This window comes from Sus scrofa, chromosome 14 (assembly GCF_054392235.1).
Source record: "Sus scrofa isolate SSC_HxYL_T2T_F1_AM1 chromosome 14, Sscrofa_HxYL_maternal_Yorkshire_Landrace_v2.0, whole genome shotgun sequence".
Taxonomy (NCBI): domain Eukaryota; kingdom Metazoa; phylum Chordata; class Mammalia; order Artiodactyla; family Suidae; genus Sus; species Sus scrofa.
In genome coordinates, this window is record NC_139396.1 from 78,900,694 (window position 1) to 78,923,162 (window position 22,469).

Here is a 22,469-nt window from a genome sequence, read left to right on the forward strand (position 1 = left end):
GACTCATTAAACATAAGTGTCTTAAAATCTGGCACTTAGATAAGAAAAACATGAAAGGATCCTGATGTGCTCCTAAATGTTACATTAAGTACATAAATCACTTGGTTTTCTCTCTACTTCAAGTGAAAAACAGCTGAGGAGGTAAATGCAATTACTCTAATTCTATTTTAGAAGGTCCAGGAAGCACGAGAATAAGATTTGTACAAACATCAAAAAAAAAAAAAAAAAAAAGAGACAATCAGATTTGTCATTTTGTGATAAACTCAACTGGATGGTGTGGGGTGTGGCCATCAAACCAGAATGTACTTTCAGTGACAGAGAGCTTGCCAGGGTCAGGTTCACAGGGCACCCACTAACAGCTGGGGTTTCTCTTGGAACATGATGGCCCAAGCTGGAAAATGCATCTGAAGTTTTCTGGGGACCCTCAGCTGCAGATCCCCCACGCCTCTCAGGCCCAAACCTGGGTGGCAGGTGGAGGAGAGGATTGGCCCGAAGGGACCTGATCCTCTCTGATTCATGCTTGAAGCAGATAAAATGTGTTTTGGTGAAGGGAGGGCTGACTCTCTGAAGCACACAGCACAGGCATTGACTATATAAGGGCATTGGGTTTGACCTTGTTTTAAAAATCAGACATGACAATATGATCCAGCAATCCCACTCCTGGGCATCTATCTGGCAAAAACCGTAATTGAAAAAGATACCCGCACCTGTATGTTCATTGCAGCACTATTCACAATAGCCAAGACATGGGAACAACCTAAATGTCCACTGACAGAGGAATGGATGAAGAAGGTGTGGTACATACAATGGAATACTACTCAGCCATAAAAAAGAATGAAATAATACCATCTGCAGTAACATGGGTGCAACTAGAGATTATCATACTAAGTAAGCCAGACAGAGAAAGACAAGTACCATATGATACCACTTGTATGCAGAAGCTAAATTGTGGCACAATTGAACCTATCTATAAAGCAGAAACAGACGCACACACCTAGAGAACAGTGTGGTTGCCAAAGGGTAAGGGGGAGGGTTGGATTGGAAATCTGGGATTAGCAGATGCAAAGTATTATATATAGAATGGATACACAAGATCCCACTGTACAGCACAGGGAACTATATTCAATATCTTGTGATAAACCATAATGAAAAAGAATATGAAAAAGATATATATGTGTCTGTGTGTATTATGTATATATAACTGAATCACTTTGCTGTAGAGCAGAAGTTAACACAACATTGTAAATTAACTATACTTCAATAAAATAAATTTTTTTAAAAAAACAGGCATAATAATTTCCAGTGACTGCTTTCCCCACATGCTATCAATTCCTTAGCTGAGGAGGGCCTATGTGGAATGTAATATAATGAAATAATGTTAGAGAGAATTCAAGTGCAAAAAAAGTACCTTTTTTCTATGGCTAAGTTAGAAATGAAATATCCAGAGAAATATGGTCTGTGCAGTAAGGCTGTTAAGGTAGAGGATGTAAGTTAACAACCACCACCACAGGGATTGTTGTTCCAGCAACAGGAGGAGCAGTGACCACTGTGAATTCAGTGACAATCCATGACCAGATTTCAAATAAGTACCCCAAACCCTGAAGTCAGCCTGTGGAAGTAGACATTACTGGTCCCATTGTTAAGTATGAGATTACTGAAGAGAAAGGAACGCTTGCAAATAACTTGCTCAGAGTCACACAGATTATAAGTGATGGACCTGAGAACCCCAACCAGCCTGACTCCATTGTCTGGGGTGCCTCCCCTCTGCCACGTAGCCTTGTTCCTCTCTGCATCATCTGCCTGGTGCAGGCATGAAACTAGTAGGTGTACAAATGCTGTGTGGGGACAGGAAGCAGGGAGAGGGCTGCAGAAGCCATCCATAGCTGTTCCCATGGATGGAGGAGCCACTCTAACTTAGTTCTAAGTTGTATACAATCAAAGCTAAGATGATGGAGTTCCTGTTGCAGCTCAGTGCTAAGGAACCCAACCGGTATCCATGAGGATTCGGGTTCAATCCCTGGCCCTGATCAGTGGGTTAAGGATCCAGCATGGCTGTGAGCTACAGTGTAGGTCACAGATGCAGCTTGGATCCAGTGTGGCTGTGGCTGTGGTGTAGGCCAGCATCTAGAGCTCCGATTTGACCGCTAGCCCAGGGAACCTCCATATGCCTCGGGTGTGGCCCTAAAAAGACAAAAAAAAAAAAAAAAAAAAAAAAAAAAAAGGATGGTGCCTGTGGAAAAACTATGACACGACACATGACAAGATGCATCAGCTTAAGCATTCTGCACAGTGTGAGGATTTCCACTCTTTTTCTTTTTCAGCTTTCAAAAAAACCAAAAGAACATCAAGACAGAATACTGCTTTCCAGACATGTGAATCACCGTGCATGTCTTTCTCGCTTTCAGCTCATGTTCTAGAATGACATGACGATGGTCTGTGCCACATGAGTTCTCTGCCCTTTTCCTGTCAAACTTGTCTCAAAGCCCCCCTTCTCAACAGCCCAAAATAATGACAAGGCATGAAGCTACCCTGTCTACTACAGGCTCCACATTGGCCACATGACTTAACTGAATCTTCATGAGGAGAAAGACTCCGTCAAGGTGGTTTAAATGTTGTCACTATCACCATCATCACCACCGTGATCATCCCTACCATCACCATCATCACCACCATCATGATTATTACCATCACCCTCACCATCCCTATAGCCCCGTCAGCACCGTCATCACCACCACCACCACTGTTACCATTACCTCATCACCACCACCATCATCGTTAACATGGCCATCATTACCATCCCCATCATCAGCACCATCATCATCACTATCCCCATCTTCAGCACCATCATCATCACTGTCCCCATCATCAGCACCATCATCACTATCCCCATCATCAGCACCATCATCACTATCCCCATCATCAGCACCATCATCACTATCCCCATCATCAGCACCATCATCACTATCCCCATCATCAGCACCATCATCATCACTATCCCCATCATCAGCACCATCATCATCATCTTAGGATCTACAGAAAGCAGGAGCCAGGGTGTGTGTGAGTTTGGGGAATCACCTTTGGAGTCAACCAAAGATGGGCAGGAAAACCTCTGGACCAAGTGAGGGTTTGGTGCTTTCTATACACTATCACATATAATTCTGTTTAGTTCAAACACAAGGTCTCTCTGCAGGAACTGTGAAAGCCTGGGAGAAGGGAAATGCCAAGTGCAACCCTGAGAGGCAGGTATTAGGGTCTTCATTTTATAAATAAAGGGTAAGGCTTAGAATTTTTGGTGACTAATCTATGGCAATGTGGCCAAAAATGGCAAATGGGCTGATGAATGGCAAGCCTGCATTCCTTTCATTTCATCCCAGTGCCCCAAGCATGGGCTAGTCGTACTCTTCCCCCATCTTCCATCCTGCCCAGGCACTGCCTCCCTGCTCCTTCCTATGAGGAAACAATGTTTACCATTTTCCCACTGCTAGCATTTTTGAAGAGGTCTGGGATGGAAGTGAACAAAGGCCTCATGCCCCTTCCCTGAGCACCTGTGGCCTCTTTGATGGATGACTTGGATTAGAGAATCATCAAAGCTCTCTTCTCATCTTTGAGATCTCTACGCAGATACCTTTTTCCTCAACATGGTAAGATTTTAATATCCCAACGTGCCTGGGAACTGGCTTGCCGGTCTTGACTCTATGACTAGGAAGCACATAGAAAATCAGAAATGGCTTGACAATAGCTGGTGGGATGGGATGGAATCTGGGCCTCCCAGTCACACTGGAAGAGACCCCTCTTCCTGCAGCCACCACACACCTGCATGTGCCTCTCGGTACCTTCCTGCAGCCATGCACAGAAAACCTTCTCCATCACCTTAGACAATGTTAACTACCCCTGGAGACCCACTGGCTGAAGTACCCCCGCCCCCAACTGGGATCTAGTGATGCCCTGCCCTCTGCCTTCTATGCCACTGTGACCCTGATCTTGCAAATGTTCAGAGGGACTCTGGTGCTTTATGCTGAAATTTTTACAAACTCTCTTGTTAATAAGTCCGGCCTAGGCTATCTTGACCTTCCACGAACAATAATCACATTGCTATAACAATTATTTAAGTGGATGGCATTTTTATAGGCCATAAATATGAGCATTGGAACCAATCTCTGGCAAAATTTCCATGAAACTGCATGGAGAAACAACACAGTGTCAGCTAAGGGAGACATACTTTGAAATTGTATAGGTAAAACATATGCGCCTCCTTATACTGCCGCCATGGAAGACAGATCCCTGATACCTGTTCAAGGAGGAACAGGGACCTTAGGTAAGTGGGATATGAACAGTGGCTGAAGTCTAGGAGAACAGAAATTGGCAGTGAATGTAATACTTCCTACTTGCCTGAGTGAAAGCTGAAAAATCACTTGTGGAATGCTCTGGATTCGTCCTTGCAGGTGTCTGGCTGTCACTGAATTTCCCTGGGACGAGGCCAGTGGCTGTTTAACTAAAATGTAGGGGTGGGGTGGGGGTCATATCCCAGGGAAAATAGGTGAGCTACATTACAAATACCATTATGACAGGACAGAGCCCTGGGGGCCTGGCATCATTGTGTGTCACTGGTGTCATAACCTGGAGCCCAGGGATGATGTGTTCCACTACTCCACTGATGCATCCTTGAGTATTTGAGATGTTGTCTTAAGACTGGCAGAGACTGTATAAACCTTTGCCAGCTACTCATTGCTATTATTTACCACCAAGCAGAAGATACCAGCCAAATAAAAAACTGCAATTCCCAAATATTTTGCCCATTTCTTCTAATCCAGTGACAAAAACAACAAGAACATCATCAACTGTAAGGACTCTGGATATAGCTTATTGCTTTGGGGGTTGATGATTCTTGGAAATAAGAAGGGAAATGAGATTGTTCAAGTCATGAGGAAGGATGGGGGGAGGCAAAGGGATGGCCAAGCCCAGGACATTCTGCTCTTTCCTCCAAGAGCTGGTGGCCACATAGGGCTCTTTGGCCCCACGGAGGCCAAGCTGATCAGACCCCTTTGCCACTTATCTCCTGTATCCTGGACTCTGAGGGGCCTTAACCCTTGCACTCTGGACATCTCGAGGGCAGAAATGTGCTCAGAACCTCCCTTTCCCAGTGCCCTGAAGAGCACGGCTGAAGTTGATGGTCATGAGTGTACATTATTATAGGAAGGAATAAAGAATGAATGAATGAGTGAGCAACTAGGGCTAACCCAGGCGTTTGGGTCTGGATTGGGTAAGGAGACGCTGGGATCACCATAAGCCCCTTCGGAAAGACAGAGGGACAGGTCCCCAACCTGACATAAATGCCTCCCCACCCAACACCCCTGCACCCAGGCTTGTCCACCTTTCTCCATAGCACTCAGCAATCCTTACCTCTGGCTGAGGTCATCAAGATAACCCAAGTCCAGAGACTTATTTGTTTGTTCTTTGTTTTCCCACTAAAAGGTAAGCTCCAGGAAGGCAGGACTTTTCACTTGTTTTGGTCACTGCTGCATCCTTAAGTACTAGAACAGGAACACTTGCATCCAACACACAGAAAATCCCTGGTGGATTCTGTGGAATGAGTGAAGAGCTATCTCTCTGTTCCTCCAGTGGAGAGTCCCTGTGGCCTGGTTTCCAGAGCAACCTCACCCTCTGGAGAAATTTTTTCTTTTTTTGTATGGCAGCACCCACGGCATATGGAAGTCCCCAGGCCAGGAATTGAATCTGAGCCACAGCTATGACCTACACCACAGCTGTGGCAATGCTGGATCCTTTAACCCGCTGTATTGGGCTGGGGATAGAACCCAAGCCTCTGTAGCAACCCAAGGTGCTGCAGTCAGATTCTTAATCCACTACGCTACAGCGGGAACTCTCTCTGGAGAATTGTTGATGGCAGCAGTGGGCCAGAGTAGGTCCAGGGCTCAGGGAAGAAAAAGCAAGCAGGGATCCCTGTCAGATCACATCAAGTAGGAGGCCTGATGGTGCCAGGAGGGCAGAGGTGTGCAGGGGCATCACCAGTTAGGGTGGCCTTGGTGATGCCCTCACACTGGGCTTGAAAGCCGTGTACCAGTGTTTCCCAGAAAGGAGATTTCCCTGAATGCCCAAGTTCGGTGAGGGAAAAAGAAAAAAAAAAAAAAATTGAAGTGCTTTTCGCCAACATAAGAGTTTGCTTTCAGCTGGAGAAGCAACTGATGATTCAGAACAAGAGACCTGGCCTTGTCCTATTTCAAGGTTTACACACTCAAAGAAACAAACAAAAAAGCAAAATACCTGAGTCAGTCTATCACAGATGGGAAATAAGCACACAGTCCTGTAACCAGTGATGTAATTAGCACTCTGACTCCTACTTTTAAAAGCAGCTCTGATTATTCTGGTCCTTGATTCAGAAACTTTGCGAGGCTCCCACTGCCTGGAGAATAAAGTTTCAGCCCCTTGACCCAGCACCCTTGACCCCATCCTGGCCTCCACCTGACCGTTTGGTCTGGACATCTACGCGGCCCTGTCCTTGCAACCAAGCTGCAGCCAGTCTGTCCCCACACTTGCCCACCTCCTCCTTGCACCCTATTCTATATTCATATTGGGGGAGGGGTCTTTATCCCACTTGGATGTGAGCTCCTAAGGTTGGAAACAACATTTGTGGTACCCACATGTGCCTACATGCCCCTGTGCATGAGAAACACTAGCTGCTATATCGACAAACAAAGGATGTTGCGGCCATCAAGCCATCAGCCACTGCAGCCACCCACATGGGTGTTCCCAGAGGGGACCTGGGACAGGAAAGCACAGGACACTGGCCCCAGGCGGCTGAGGTGCATGTCAAAGGAATGATTTCAGTGAGCCAGACTCTTGCATCTTCCAAGAAAAGCACTACGTTCCTTACCTTGAGACGTCTGGTTTTCCTTAATTAACAGTCATCTTGGAGTTCCCATCATGGTGCAGCAGAAATGAATCCGACAAGGAACCATGAGGTTGCGGGTTCGATCCCTGGCCTCGCTCAGTAGGTTAAGGATCCTGTGTTGCCGTGAGCTGTGGTGTAGGTCAAAGATGTGGCTCGGATCTGGTGTTGCTGTGGCTGTGGTGTAGGCTGGTAGCTGTAGTTTCGATTTGATCCCTAGCCCGGGAAGCTCCATATGCCATGGGTGCGGCCCTAAAAAGCAAAACAACAATAACAAAAAACCCCCGCCAAAAAACCCAGTCATCTTTTGAAGTTCGGACTACCTGGTCTTTGTGGCAAAATCTCTTGTATATCCTGGCTCCCCCTGACCTCTTTGGAGCCGTCGATCAGAGCGATCGGAGAGGCTGCCTCCTGAGCTTAAGTCCTCATGATGTTCGCTGAATAAAACAAAATTCTCAACCTTTAGGTTGTGCTTTTTTTTTTTCAGGCAATACCCCGGCCGACACACAGACACGGAGCATGTGACTGTTCCACTGGCCTGGCCTCCACTTGCCCCATTCCATCCTGAACCAAGGGCTGTAGCGGTACCCTAAAGACCCAGTCTGGTGGCTTCTCTGCCCCACCCCCTCCCAACATTCACACCAGAATCCAAACCTCTCTGTGAGTGGGAGTCACAGGTTCACTCCTGGCTACCTTCCTGCTCCTCTGTGGCCTCCCCCACTCACCTCCCACATTGAACCAGAGCTCCGTCCCCCAGACACACACACCTCTGAGCCTTCCCCAGGCTACTGCCTGCCCAGGATTCAGCACCTGCAGGACCATCTGCTCACCCTCCGAGAGGCTCCTCCTCAGTCATTTCCTCCAAGAAACCTTTCTCCCTGGCCCAGGACCAAGCACCTGGCCCTCTCCCCTGGGTTCCCCCACTGCCCCCCACATCCTCACCCTGTTTGGCCATGTGACCCTTCCTGGGCCAGGGACCATGTTTGACTGTCTCCCTGAAAAGATGTGTTGTAACCATGTCCAGAAGGAACAAACTTCCAGACTGTGACTGCTCTGCTCCTTAGACTGAAAATTCCAGCTGCGTCTGAGACCCCTTGTGGATTCTGGGTACACTGGCACAGCCACAAACTCACACCTGGCCTCCTTGGGATTTGAGCCGGAAGGTACCCGAACCGCCCTTTCCCCTTTTCTTGGCTCAGAAGGTCTGCTGGTGTTTCTGAAGCAGCATTGACTGGCTGGCTTCCAGAAGCCAAACTACGAAAGGCAGCGGGAAACATCTGTCACCACGGTCTCATTCACTTTTTTGGCAGCCACCCGAGAGCAGAAGGTTCCAGTGTTTGCTCATGAAAAGAGGTCACTCCTGGGAGGAATTCCTGGAAGATCTGACAAGACTGCAAGGGCCCCAGCTCTGCTCTGACTGGTTTCTGCTGGCTGAGGCAGCCTCTGATAGACATGCCACCTTTCTGTGCCAGGGCCAGAGGGGCTGGGAGGCTGCGTGTCCTCACACCTGCCCTCGCCGGTCTCTCCAGGGCTACAGACCCGACAGTCTCCTCCGTGCACCTCCCGCTGGAGCCCAGCTGTGCTGGAAACTCTGGGCCGAACCCCCTTTCAGGTCATAGTTTCCGCAGCGCCCTCAAGCATCTCTGTGGCCAGAGCCCTCCCTGCAGCCACTACTGCTTCCCTGGGGCCAGCCGTTCAGCCGTCAGCCAGAAACAGGCAAGGGGAGGGTGGGGGTGTTGACAGTCTGGGAAAGAGGGGAGCTCGCTTTATGCCCAAATGTTTAGGGGTGTTACTGGGGAGGCCACAGGCTTGAGGCTGAAAACCTGGGACAGCTGGGCTGGGAGGTTTCATATCCACATGCTAACTCCTGACAACAGTGCCCGATCACAGGAAGCCCTGATCATCCTAGGCTGCCCTGCGCAGCCAGCAGACCTGCAAGTTAATTTTTGCCAGGCATAGCACCTGCGTGACACTGCAGGGGTTGGCACTCCCTGTAAGACCCACTCCTGCAGTTAAATAGGCCACCATGAGGCAGCCAAGGAACGAAGCATGGGCTGTATCCTAATTCAGAAGATATCATAAGATGGTGATGGTTCCTGGCAATTTTTTTTCTTTTTAGGGTGGCATCCATGGAAGTTCCCAGGCTAGGGGTTGAATTGGAGCTGCAGCTGCTGGCCTACACCACAGCCACAGCGACTTGGGATCCAAGCCTTGACTGCGACCTACACCACAGCTCACGGCAATGACAGATCCTTAACCCACTGAGCGAGGCCAGGGATGGAACCTGCATTCTCATGGATACTAGTTGGGTTCATTACTGCTGAGCCACAACAGGAACTCCAGGTCCTGGCACATTTACGGCATTTCATAGTTTTTATGACACTTGCATGTACAGTGTCTCATGGGATCTGACAACCAGCTTTTGTGCAAGACCATGTGTGTGTCACTGCCCTCTGTTTACAAACAAGTATCTGAGGCTCCCAGAGCTTAAAAGACATGCCCATGGAGCCTCCTCTCCCTCTCCAGTGGCAGTGGACTGGTGCTCAAGCATCCTCAGGGCCCCAAGTGAGTCACTCGCCAGTTCCATGTGGTACATATGGTGAGTTCTGGTTCTTAGTCTGGGCAGATGGATAGTGTTTTAAAAACCATGTCGCCCAGGAGTTCCTGTCGTGGCGCAGTGGTTAACGAATCCGACTAGGAACCACGAGGTTGCGGGTTTGATCCCTGAGGTTGCGGGTTTGATCCCTGGCCTTGCTCAGTGGGTTGACGATCCAGCGTTGCTGTGAGCTGTGGTGTAGGTCCAAGACGTGGCTCGGATCCCACGTTGCCGTGGCTCTGGCGTAAGCCGGTGGCTACAGCTCCGATTCGACCCCTAGCCTGGGAACCTCCATATGCCGCAGGAAAGGCCCTAGAAAGGGCAAAAGGACAAAAAAACAAAAACAAAAACAAAAACAAAAAGCCATGTCACTCAGACTCAATGTCTCCAGGGCCTTGACAGTCCAAGTGTGGCCCATGGGCCAGCAGCACCAGTCTCGCCTGGGAGCTCTTTAGGAAAACAGAGACTCTGATCCACCCAGACCCTTGGAATTGGCATCGGCCCTTCAACAAGATCCCAGAGACTTGTAAGGTTTGAGGAGCTCCGTGCAAGGCAATATATGTTTTCCTTCCTGTGCTTTGGATGACTTTTTTAGCTTTGTGTTAGGACAGAGCCTCAGTGGGAAGGGCTGGGGAGAAAAAAAACTGCCACCTAATTGCTTCCCCAAAACCACAAGCCAAGCTACCTTATCTGTCCAACTATCCTCTGCGAAAACAGTATCGACCTTTTGCCTTTCCTCCCAGCTCCCCGCTAAAGCACCATCACCCAAGAAAACATCTCCTCAGCTGACTCCAGATCTCCTTTCTGGCATTCATTTTGACAAAAGCACAAACAGGAAAGATGTGATTCCAGTTGGCTTCAATTTCTGGGAATCCAAAAGTCTGTTGAAAGAACTCCCAATTCGGCAGGGGAATCAGAAGTATGAACCATTAAGTATAAAGTAAGCTGTAAGGATATATAATATAACATGGGGAATATAGCCAATATTTTACCATCAATGGTAACCTTTAAAAATCGTGAATCACTATATTGTACACCTGTAACTTTTATAATATTGTACATGAACTCTACTTCAAATTTTATTCTATTTTATTTTATTATTTTTGCTTTTTAGGGCCACACCCAAAGCATATGGAGGTTCCCAGGCTAGGGGTCGAATTGGAGCTACAGCTGCCGGCCTACACCACAGCCACAGCAACGAGGAATCTGAACCTCATCTTTGACCTACACCACAATTCTCAGCCACGCTGGATCCTTAACCCACTGAGCAAGGCCAGGGATGGAACCCTCAACCTCATGATTGCAACCTCATGCTGCACCATGATGGGAACTCCCTACTTCAAATTTTAAAAAGACCCCAATCAAAAAAAAGAATTCCCAATTTGAGTTATGACAGAGTCGTGACTTCCTAAGTAAAGTCTATGATAACATTTTTCTCTCCCTTTTTTGAGGAAGAATGTCCCTTTACCGAAAGTGTGCATGGCTTAGGTGACATACCCAATAATTGGTTGGTAAATTAACAGCTCTGCTTAGCTACAGGGAGAACACAGTTTACAAATCAGATAGAATTTTTTTTTTTTTTTTTGGCATGTGGAGTTCCCAGGCCAGAGATCAGATCCAAGATGAAGTTGCAACCTGAGCTGCAGCTTAGACAATGCTCCATCTTTAACCCACTGTGCTGGCCTGGGGATTGAACCTGCATCCCAGTGCTCTCAAGATGCCCCTGATCCCATTGCACCATAGCAGGAACTCTAGAAGGATCTTTTTAAGAGGCGAGCTAAGCTTTATGATAGAACTTGGGCTAAGTTTTAATTGGCTTCTTTATCAAGTTTATGATTCTCCCCCCTGCCCTCCACTGGTCTCCAGTGGACAGAGCAGTCACCATAATTCTTTCATGTTTCTTCTCAGATTTTTCTGGTGGGGGGAGCCACACCCATGGCATGCGGAAGTTTCCGGGCCAGGGATCAAACCCGCACCACAGCAGCAACCCGAGCTGCTGCAGGGACAACACCGGATCCTCAACCACTAGGACACCAGGGAATTCCTCTTCCCAGACAGTTTTACAAGAGAACTGTAAGCTGAAATCAAGGTGCGATGTCTTTCTATGTTTAATCTGCTCCAATGACCTTTCATTTTTTTCCTCCCTTGACCTTCTAGTCAGTGGAGCTTGGTTTCTTCTGCGTTGTTTTCAGCACCATTGTTTAATGGTGCTGGGCCTGCCCTAAGTGGCCAGAGGTGCTAGTCATGTCCCAAGGTAAGCGTTATGTTGGGGACACATGTTTAAGGCAGCAGCTAGCCCTGTCCCCAAGGGAGGCCCCTCTCTGAGCCCGAGTGTTTGAAGGAAGCAGGGAAAGAACATTTCATCAGCCCTCTAGTAATTCTCCATCAAGAAAGGGTGAGTAAGCCCACTGTTAACCCTTCATTAGAAACAGTGCCACGATAGTCCACGCAGTTTAAAGAAAGGCAAACTCCTAATGACAAACTGAAAACACTCAGGGCTACCTTACTGTTAAATACATCATTCACTGAATATTTGCTTTTCTCTGTGATTAAAGGCAGGCCATTATTTCTCTCTTGCCTGTGGGACAATCTGGGGCCCTACAAAGTTTCTATTTGTTTCAGTCTGCCTTTAGCTGCTGTTTACAAGAGGCATTTAAAGTGCCTCTTGGGCGCTCTCTGGCTGGTCCATGAATCCGCTTGTTTAAGTCTACACTGAGAACGCCCCAGGCCCACATGCCTTGTCTCTAGAATCCGCTGAGACCTTTCCACTAAGGGGACCTGTGAAGCTGGCCTTGTGACTCAATCTAAGCTCCATCATCGCTGCTTCCTCTAGATTCAGTGCTCTGATTTGCTCCTTGGTCTTTTAAAGGAGCCAGTCCAAGTTTCCCCTAAACATGAGAAAATCTGGCACCTCACACCCCCAACCATAACTTTACAGTGACATGATGGTAGAATCTCAGAGAAAATTCTGATCGGAGTGTAGACCTCCAATCCCACCCCTCCTTGCTCCTTGGATCCAATGATGTTTTTAGCAGTCTTGCAACTTTGAAGCACAATTTCAGAACAGGGCTGAAGTTTGAAGCAGATGGTAAATGGGACATAGTGAGTGTATGGTGGGGGGGATGTGTCTGGCGGGGTACGGGGGAGGGGGAAGAAGGCAGTGGTGAGGGAGTAAAGAGCCCTCAACTTTCAAATTTCTTCCATCTCTGGGGCTGACAAAAGATAAACTCCCAGGGCCTACCTGGTCACCTTGGCCAGCATTTTTTCCTGAGTTTAGAGCTGTCTTGGGACAGCAGTAGGCCAGTGCCATAGCCACAGAGGGCCTTGGCTTTGGGCAACCACGAGATCCAGGGGTTGGCTCACATGAGGCCCCAGGACCAACACTGACCATCTGATGATGCTTGAGGAGGCCAGCAGAGCCCTGCTGTGCATTGTGGCAGAGGGCTGGCATTGGGGTTTCTGGCCTCTTTGAAAGGGAGGTCATACCCACAGACCCGTAAGAGAAAACACAAAGCTCAGATGGTGTTTCGACTTGACAGCCGCACTGCCAGACATTCGGACCCCTGCAACCACACAACCAAAGGAGGAAATGTCTTGGGCTGGAGAGGGAATGAGTAATCAAGTCTTGGCAATGAACTTGGCTGGGCAGGAAAGTAAGCTACAGGAAACAGCCCAGTTACCTGGCTCCATGAACCGGTCTTGAGCCCAGTCTTGGGAGGGGTAACAGAGCAACAGAGTTCTACAGTTTTCCCATGTCTTCCCTTTCTGGGGATCTGCCACCAGCCATCACCTCTGGAACATGCTGCCTTTACTACACCAAAAGGTGACACGGTGACGCGGTGACGCCCATCGCTGCGCCCACTGGCCGCGGGATAGCCCAGCAGCATCCCAGCCGGCCAGCATCCCTACCTGTACCTCTGCTTCACCGACTGCTTCTCTGCGGACTTGCAGACGTGCCCCACGTAGTACAATGGAAAGAATAAAAAGTTCCAGTTGGTGGCGAACCATGTGAGGGTGAAGGGGGCATCGAACTTCCTGAAGGTCAGCTTGGCGAGCTGCGTGGCACCGGCCCAGGAGGAGCACACGCACAGGACCACGGCTACGCCCCAGAAGATCTTCTTGAGCTGCGCCTGGGAGCATCTCCAGCAGAGGTGGCTCGTTCTCCCGCTGGCCTCCGCCCCGGCCGGCGCCTGGGCCTCCGCCGGGCCCGGGGACTCCCGGGGGCGCTCCTCCCCTGCACGAAGAGAAGGGCATGGTTAACCAAGGCCTCCATACCTTCACTGCGCCAGGATCCAGGGATGAGCGGGAGCAAGAGGGCAAAGGATCCCTGACTGCCATTGTCACAGCCAGCCACCCTGGAGAGGGGATGGGGTGGGGATAGGGCGAATGGGGTTGAGGGCATGGAGACAGAAGGGGCAGGGTTGAGGGGATAGGACTACTGGGCATGGAGGCAGCTTCCTGAAACCTAACTTTAAGACCTCTTCATTGGCTTTCTTATGCTCTCAAAACTTGACCCTGAAAGTGTGGTTCAGGAGCTGCAAGCATCAACACCACCCCAGCTTGTTGGCAATGCAGACTCCCAGGAACCTTAGAATGAGAATTTGTACTTCAGACTTCCCCTTGTGACTCAGTGGGTTAAGAACCTATTTAGTATCCATGAGGTTTTGGGTTCAATCCCTGGCCTCGATCAGTGGGTTTAGGATCGGGGGTTGCCTCAAGCTGTGGTGCAGGTCACAGATGCGGCTTGGATCTGGCATTGCTGTGGCTGTGGCATAGGCTGGCAGCTGCAGGTCTGATTGGACCCCTAGCCTGGGAACTTCCATATGCTGCATGTGCAGCCCTAAAAAGTGAGGGGGAAAAAAAAAAAAGAAAGAAATGGCTTGACATTAGCTGGAAGGATGGGCTGGGGTCTGGGCCTCCCCAGTGGGTCGTGGATCCGGTGTTGCTATAGCTGTGGTGTAGCCTCTAGCTGCAACTCCAATTCAGTCCCTACCTGGGAATTTCCTATGCCATGGGTGTGGTCATAAGAAAAAAAAAAAAAGAATCTGTACTACAACGGGTGATCTCTGGGCACATCTTTCTCTAGAACACAGAGTGGCTGAACTAGTTCACCGTGTGTCAGCTCACAAGCAATGATGTTCTACAGAACGCTGGCAGTGCTTGGGGCTGGGGAGTCCCACTTGAGGAGGTCATAGGCCTTGACCTCCACAAGCTGCCAGGACACTGACACAAGCTCCTCCTGGCCTGTCACTTAAGGACATGGAACCCCGAGCCTCCTCTTATTTTGCATGTAGAACAAAAATCAATGCATTCCTCTTATTTCTTTCCTTGCTCTTCCTGACTTCCTGCTGATGGCTGTCAGTCCCATTCTGAAGTGTTACTTAGAAACCACAGCCTCAGAATTCCCGTCGTGGCACAGTGGTTAATGAATCCGACTAGGAACCATGAGGTTGCAGGTTTGGTCCCTGCCCTTGCTCAGTGGGTTAGGGATCCGGTGTTGCCGTGAGCTGTGGTGTAGGTTGCAGACATGGCTCAGACCCCGCATTGCTGTGGCTGTGGTGTAGGCCGGTGGCTACAGCTCTGATTGGACCCTTAGCCTGGGAATCTCCATAAGCCACGGGAAGCGGCCCTAGAAAAGGCAAAAAGACAAAAACAAACAAACAAACAAAAAGAAAGAAACCACAGCCTCTGGCAGCCAGTGCTGAGAAAGGCCTCAGACAGGCCATGCTAGAACCACGTGACTTGTGGAAACCAGGTGGCAGCCTTGTTTCCACAGACTGTGAGAAGATGGAAAAGGTGTTATCTTCTTCACTGTTTGGTTTTCATTCATGATTGCGTGCACATCAGTCAGCTGGAAATTTAAACAGAGCTGTAACTAGTGTAAGGTGTAATTGTGGCTGGATGCAAATTTCTAGGAGACAGCCTACTTGCCTTTTATATGTTCAGCCAGGCTCTTAGCTGAATGGGGTCACCCAAGTGCTAAGAGGCCATCTCCACTCTAGGGGTACAGGAGATGGGTACCCAATATACTGGAGTCAAACATACTCTAAGGATTTTTTTTAAACTTAACAGCAATTTAAGTAGCTCTAATATCATTAAGCCAAGTTTGGTATATCACGCTTTCCTTTTTTTTTTTCCTTTTAGGGCCGCAAGTGCAGCAAGCATATGGAAGTTTCCGGGCTGGGGTCAATCCGAGCCGCATCTGTGACTTACACCACAGCTCTCACCACGCTGGATCCTTAACCCACTGACTGATGCCAGGGATCAAACCTGTGTCCTTATGGATACTAGTTGGGTTCTTAACCTGCTGAGCCACAACGGGAACTCCTCTTTACAGAATCTTTACAAAAGGACTGCATGGCAAAAATAAAAAGCAATGCACTGTATACTAATCTGAGTTCCCAGAGACACCACTGATATTTTGCTGCATATGCCCCAGTCTTTCGTATCTGTGCACAACACACACACGCGTACACACTCACGCACCAGTGTGTGCTGGGGTCATCCCGTACTTTCAGCCAGCAGTCATTTAACCCAGTGCATCAGAGCATGGACTTTTTAAATCTCATAGGGCTTGGTAGAGTATACACATCCCGGGAGCTTTCAATCTGCTGGGAAATAACCATGAAGCGTCCATCTACCCTATGCCAAGAACTTGGGTGGTCAATAAATAAACAGAAAACAGGACCATGTCCTGCTCTTCAGGAACTTACAGTCTCTCTGGGAGTGACAAGATGGATCTCTGAAAGAATGAAAGAACAATGACAAATGGAGAGATTCTGACCGTAACGCAACTCATTAAGAAAGCATAACGAGTGAAGGCTGTGATCACAGCGGGAAGAATCAGACGGGGCTTCTTGAGCCAGGCCTTGAAGGAGAGCAGTATGAGTACCAAGAGAAGCAAAGGTCAGGGTAAGGAACACATGTGGTCTGCCCCAGGAGCTGTGAGGAAGATGGTGAGATCTGAAAGAAATGAATGTATGCTGAACGACGCAATGAATTTGGTGGGCAGACACACCGATTTGCCACTATCCGAAAGCAACAAATGTATCCTATCCTGAACTAACATTCTCAAAGTGATTTTCAAGGAGCCCTCCAACTGATGCTGTTTTCAGAGAGGGGGAGCTACACCCCAAGGAGGGCAGTATTCCCTTCTCAAAAGGCAGAACTGGGGTCCACTGGAACATGCTCTGGGGAAACACTGGAATAGACCCACAAAGAATCATAGACATCCAAACTTGATTCATTGCAAGCTTTTTTTTTTTTTTTTTACAGCTGCATCTGTAGCATACAGAAGGTCCCAGGCTTAGGGTCGATTCAGAGCTGCAGCTACCAGCCTATGCTGCAGCCACAGCAACGTAGGATCCGAGCCACATCTGTGACCTACGCTGCAGCTTGTAGCAACGCCAGATCCTTAACTCACTGAGTGAGGCCAGGGATCGAACCCACATCCTCATGGATGCTAGTCAGGTTCTTGACCTGCTGAAGCACAATAGGAACTCCATCATTGCAAACTTTCCATTTCATTGTACTGAGTCTCTCAAAGCTTCCACTGCGGGAAACTCTTGTCTGCTTTCTCTCCCCTCCTAAATTACAAGTCCAGCGGTTTCTGTGTTTGCTGTCACTCCTGTATTACAGCTCAAAGAGGCAGACCAGACTGCCTGGAGGAAATCGGTGCTGAATGAGCCTCATGCTATTTCCTCTCCTAGTTCCTTTGACCATTACTCCACAAGAAATACTATTCGTCACCCACACCCTCACTCTCCATCACCCCCTCTCCACTAACAGCCCCTCCATTTTTGGTCTTGAATTTTCCATCCTAACCTGGCACTTTGGCCAGGAGTTCCGGGCTAAATGCAAAGCAGATCATATACTCTGGCCCTAGGGCTGTGGGGATGGATGTAGAGTCATGCCTCTCCCTTTGGCAGTGTGGCCTCTTAAGGCTTTGTTTCCGCCACTTAATTCACTTAATTCACTCAGAAGTGTGTGTGTGGAGGGGTAGGGGCAGGGCAGCCCTTCCGACGCCCAGGTCTGTTATCAGTGTTACATTACCACTGAGCATTTCTGGAGAAAGGGGTGTGTATGTTGGGGGGGGAGTGTTCTCCCCATTCACAGTGCATATGCCATGGCATGCCAAGATTTGGCTATACCTGTGCGTGGACTTCAATCCTGAGCTCTGTTCAGAGTCAGGCAATTTACTGAAAGCACACGTTAGCCCTACCACCTGCCAAATCACATTTGAGGTGTGTCTCCCCAGGGACTAAGAAAACATCCACACTTTCTGGACAAGCAGAAGCCATACTAGAGGCCGTGTCTACTCAGCAGAAGGAAACTCAAGGTCCTCTCGGGTAAACTGGAGGTCTGATTTAGCTGCTAATTAATTCATTCTGGGACCCAGGCAAGTCCTGCCTCATGAGCTGTCCACTGCTTTCCGCTGAGAAGATGATGAATGAAGTGCTTTTTATGTTTAGGCAGTGAAAGCCCTTTCTTCAACAAGAAAGCAAGAAAAACCCAGAAAAATCACTCACTCTCAAAGTTCCCATGAGATGGCTCTCCCAAGGTTCCAAGAGAACACAAATGTTTTTGTTTGGTTGGGTCTTTGGCCACGCGCACAGCCTATAGACGTTCCCGGGGCCAGGGATCAAGGATCAAACCTACACCACTGCAGCCACCTGGGCCAAGGCAGTGACATCAGATCCTTTTTTTTTTTTTTTTTTTTGTCTGTCTTTTTAGGGCCTCACCAACGGCATATGGAGATTCCCAGGCTAGGGGTCGAATCCAAGCTGTAGCTGCCCCCCTACGCCACGGCCACAGCCACACGGGATCTGAGCCGTGTCTTCGACCTCCACCACAACTCACAGCAACGCTGGATCCTTAACCCATTGAGCAAGGCCAGGGAACGAACCTGCGTGCTCATGGATACTAGTCGGGTTCGTTAACTACTGAGCCACGATGGGAACTCTGACATCAGATCCTTAATCTGCTGCATCACAAGAGACCCCCACAGATGTTTCTTTTTTGAGGTTCCCCTGAGAATAAGTGGACCCTGGTTGACTCTATGAGGAAGGTCCAGAAGGGGTGCCCTTAGAAAGTTCAGAAGTCTTGTTTCAGAGACAGGGACCCAGAGCTGGGATCAAAGCCCACCCCCTGGCTGGCCTGTCCCAGCCTCCTGAGAGCAGAGGCAATGTCATTAGGAAGAGAACAGAAGATGCCTCCCAGTGACATCGCTGTCAAGAAGATCTATGCGGTTAAGTTTTTTAAAGCTCTTTTGAGGCCTAATTTTCATAACCATAAAATTCACTTGTTCCTGGAGTACAATTCAAGAGTCTTAGTAAATTTACAGAGCCGTGAAGCCATCACCACTCTCCAGTCTTAGAACATGGCCATCACCTCAAAATGAGTCCCCACGTCCACCTGGAGTCCCTCTCCATTTCCACCCCCGACCCCAGGCAACCACAAAGCTGCTTTCCTGCTCTACAGATTTGCCTACTCTGTGTGCTGTTTCCTATCAATCTGTAAACTTCTGCATTTGACTTCAAGTAGCACAGTGTCTGAAGGGTTCCTCCATGGCACAGCATGTTTAAATAGTTTATTTATTTATTTATTTATTTTGTCTTTTTAGGGCTGCACCAGCAGCATATGGAAGTTCCCAGGCTAGGAGTCAAATCAGAGCTGCAGCTGCCAGCCTACACCACAGCCACAGCAACACGGGATCCCAGCCACGTCTGCAACCTACACCACAATGTCGGATCCTTAACCCACTAAGTGAGGCCAGGGATCAAACCCACATCCTCAAGGATACTAATCGCGTTGATTACCACTGAACCACAATGGGAACTCCAGTTTATTCTTTTTCATGGCTGGTTAGCAGTCCATGTGGATATCCCATATCATATTTTGTCTACCAGTCATCAGTTGATGGACATGTGTATAGTTCCTGCGGATGTTTTTTTTTGGGGGGGTACCATGAATAATGCTGCCACAAACACCCCTATGTAAGTCTTTGTGGGGACATGCTCTTGTTTCTCTTGGGCGGACTAGTCATGGAGGCCACTCATTCAACAAACACTTATGGACACTTACTGTGGGGCCTAATAAGGCAGACACAACCCTCTCTAGCAGAGCTTGCTTGGTCCAAGGGGTGAGGCTTAGAGTGTCCACATGGTGTACAGGGTTCCATGGCTCCAAGTCCAGCCAAACAAGACACAGCTGAGAGATGTTCTAGCAACAGAGCCCCTCCCTTTGCCTTTTCTGGACCGCCCAGGGGAAGAGGGCCTGATGCACAAGTTTTCCTGTATTGATCCTTGATGCATATAGCAGTTCAGGGCCTGGCCGCCCAATGAATAGCATTTATAAAATGAGGTGCCTGGAAGAAAGCTTTTGTTGATGGTCATTTCCAAGTGTAATCCACCTCCTCAAAATGCAGTTCAGGTTTTGCTTATCTCATCTACTTGTTAAATACTTGCTCAGTGAATTTATGTGGGACTGGGTTTTTTCATTGTTGGGTTATTTATTTATTTATTTTTTGGCTGTGCCTGTGGCATATAAAAGTTCTCAGACCAGGGCTCAAACTTATGCCACAGCAGTGACAATGTATCTACAAGCCAGCAAGAGAGCCCTCACCCGAAACCAAATTTGCCAATACCTTGATCTTGGACTTCCGGCCTGCAGAACCATGAGAAGACAAATGTCTGTTAAGTCATCCAGGCTGTGGCACTTTGTCCTGGCAGCAGCCTGACCTGAGCGTGTTACAGGGGGGTGTGCACTGTGCTGGTGAAGGTGTGAGGCGCAGCCAACAGCTGTCACTGCAGGATAGGGCGTGGTGACAAGCTGCAGATAAGTGTTTATTTTGATAATCTCTCAGGAGAAGACACAACTGCCCTGGGTTACTGGATTAGAACTACAAGTTCCCATTGTGGCGCAGTGGAAATGAATCCAACTTGGAATCATGAGGTTGCAGGTTTGATCCCCTGGCCTCGCTCAGTAGGTTAAGGATCCGGTGTTGCCGTGAGCTGTGGTGTGGGTCACAGATACGTCTCGGATCCAGTGTTGCTGTGGCTGTGGTGCAGGCCAGTGGCTACAGCTCCAGTTCGACCACTAGTCTGGGAACCTCCATATGCTGTGGGTTTGGCCCAAGAAATAAAAAAAAAAAAATTATAAACTATATCCAATCACTTGGGATAGAACATGATGGAAGATGATATGAGAAGAAAAAGAATGTGTATATATATATATATATATGACATACATATATATATATGACTGGGTAACTGCGATGTACAGCAGGAATTGACAGAACAATGTAACAACTACACTTTAATAAAAAACTTTTTAAAAAAGAAAAGAAATACTAGACACAATCTTATACTCTTCTTCCTGTGAATTGCCTAAGCCTTTGCTCTGATTCCCAGAGACAGTGTGGAGAGCGATAGAAGGAAACACGGCGGCTGCAGAGTTGTTTATAAAAACCAAAATTATTTCTCTGGTGTGGATATGGAACTGGGAGAAAAATGAGGGCTGCTTTTCTGAGGGGGAGGGAGTGGGGTGGTGGGAGTTTCTCTGAGATTCCCCTGAAGTTCCACCTGGAGTCAGGCCTGGATCTGGCCACGCCCCTGCCATCACAACCACTCAGTAAACAGTCGCCTTGACTGGACTTTCTGCCCCATTCCTCACATCCTTAGCGGTCCCAACGTCCACATCACAGCGCCGCATGCAGGGGATTTAAGATAATCCTGGATGGGAGTTCCCTGGTGGCTCAGTGGGTTCAGGATCTGATGTCACTGTTGTGACTCAGGTCACTGCTATAGCGCAGGTTCCATCCCTGGCCTGGAACTTCCACATGCCACAAATGCGGCCAAAAAAAAAAAAAAAAAAAAGACAATCCTGGAATGCTTCACAGCCCCCAAGGTACACATGCCTGGAGCTGGATAAGCTTTAAATAATGGCCTTTGCATTCTGGGGGCAGGAAGAAGCTGCTTGGGAGGGAACAAGGGCCTGTTTTGATCTGTGATCTGAAGACACACCTGGGCTGGAGTGGATCAACTTTAATCCACATGCCTGCCAGTTCTGGCCTGTGCAGCTTCCACCTGGAGCCCAGGCACAGCAGGCACCCACCAGGTACAGACCTGGGATAATCCGATACCTCTCATGACCTGCATGCACCCCACTCTGACGTTTCTCCTTCTATCAGAGGATTTCTTCCCATCTACGTGGTGGGACTCAGGATGCGGTATCCCACGGGGAGAGGGGGGTTTACAGGAGGGTGGACTGTGCGTAGCAGGGCCCGCCAGGAAGAAAGTGGTGTTTGGAGCCCTTCCCCCTGCAGGGGAGCAGGGAACAGGGAGATATTTTCACTGGCGGCCGGGGAGGGGGTCGTTTTATAACAACCTCTGGAGAAGCAAAGCACCAGCTTCTGAAACAGCCAGTTCTGAGCAGAGTCATGCATGGCGCGCACATCTCTGAGACAGGACCAAACTTGCTTGGCCAAGGACCCAAGTGGGGTTGGGCTGAAGGAATCACAGGAGCCTTTTTAGGATTCTCTCCTCCTAGGGGGCAGGCCTTTCCCTGTCACCCGAGGGTGATGCTCCTTCTGACAGAAACACCCAGGGCAGCGTCAGGAAAAGCTGGGAAGTTGCAACTCTCCTCTTTGGGGTCTTTCTAAACCCTTCTTTTCGTAGCACCCATTGGAGCAGGGGCGGGAGGTGCTGCTGCTGAAGATGCCTGGGACAATTTGAGCTCACCCAGCTGGTCTCTCCTCCCCCTGCTCAACTGCCAAACCCCACCCCTGAAAGCGCATGCTGTTGCATGAACTCACAAATGTGTACACATGCGCGCACTCTCTGGCCAAATCTCTTAGTTGTCTCGGGCCTTGTGCCCTCAGAATTCTGCTCTCTGATTAGAGCTCGTAAAGGGTTTTAATCAGATAAACCAATCTCTACTAATGAGGAAACTACTTAATAGACTTCGAGA

General features: G+C 48.7%; 1 protein-coding gene across 6 annotated transcripts in view; it reads right to left on the bottom strand.

Moving 5' to 3' along the window:
* Positions 1-22,469, bottom strand: part of SLC35F3 (solute carrier family 35 member F3) — a 317,890-nt gene that overhangs the window by 65,155 nt on the left and 230,266 nt on the right. For 4 of the 6 annotated variants that reach the window (XM_084996903.1, XM_084996905.1, XM_084996906.1 and 1 more), the window contains one exon: positions 13,410-13,734. In XM_084996903.1, the coding sequence (XP_084853029.1) occupies positions 13,410-13,734 (325 nt within the window). The remainder of the gene's footprint in view (positions 1-13,409; positions 13,735-22,469) is intronic. The other 2 variants (XM_084996904.1, XM_005670968.4) reach the window with 1 other exon arrangement.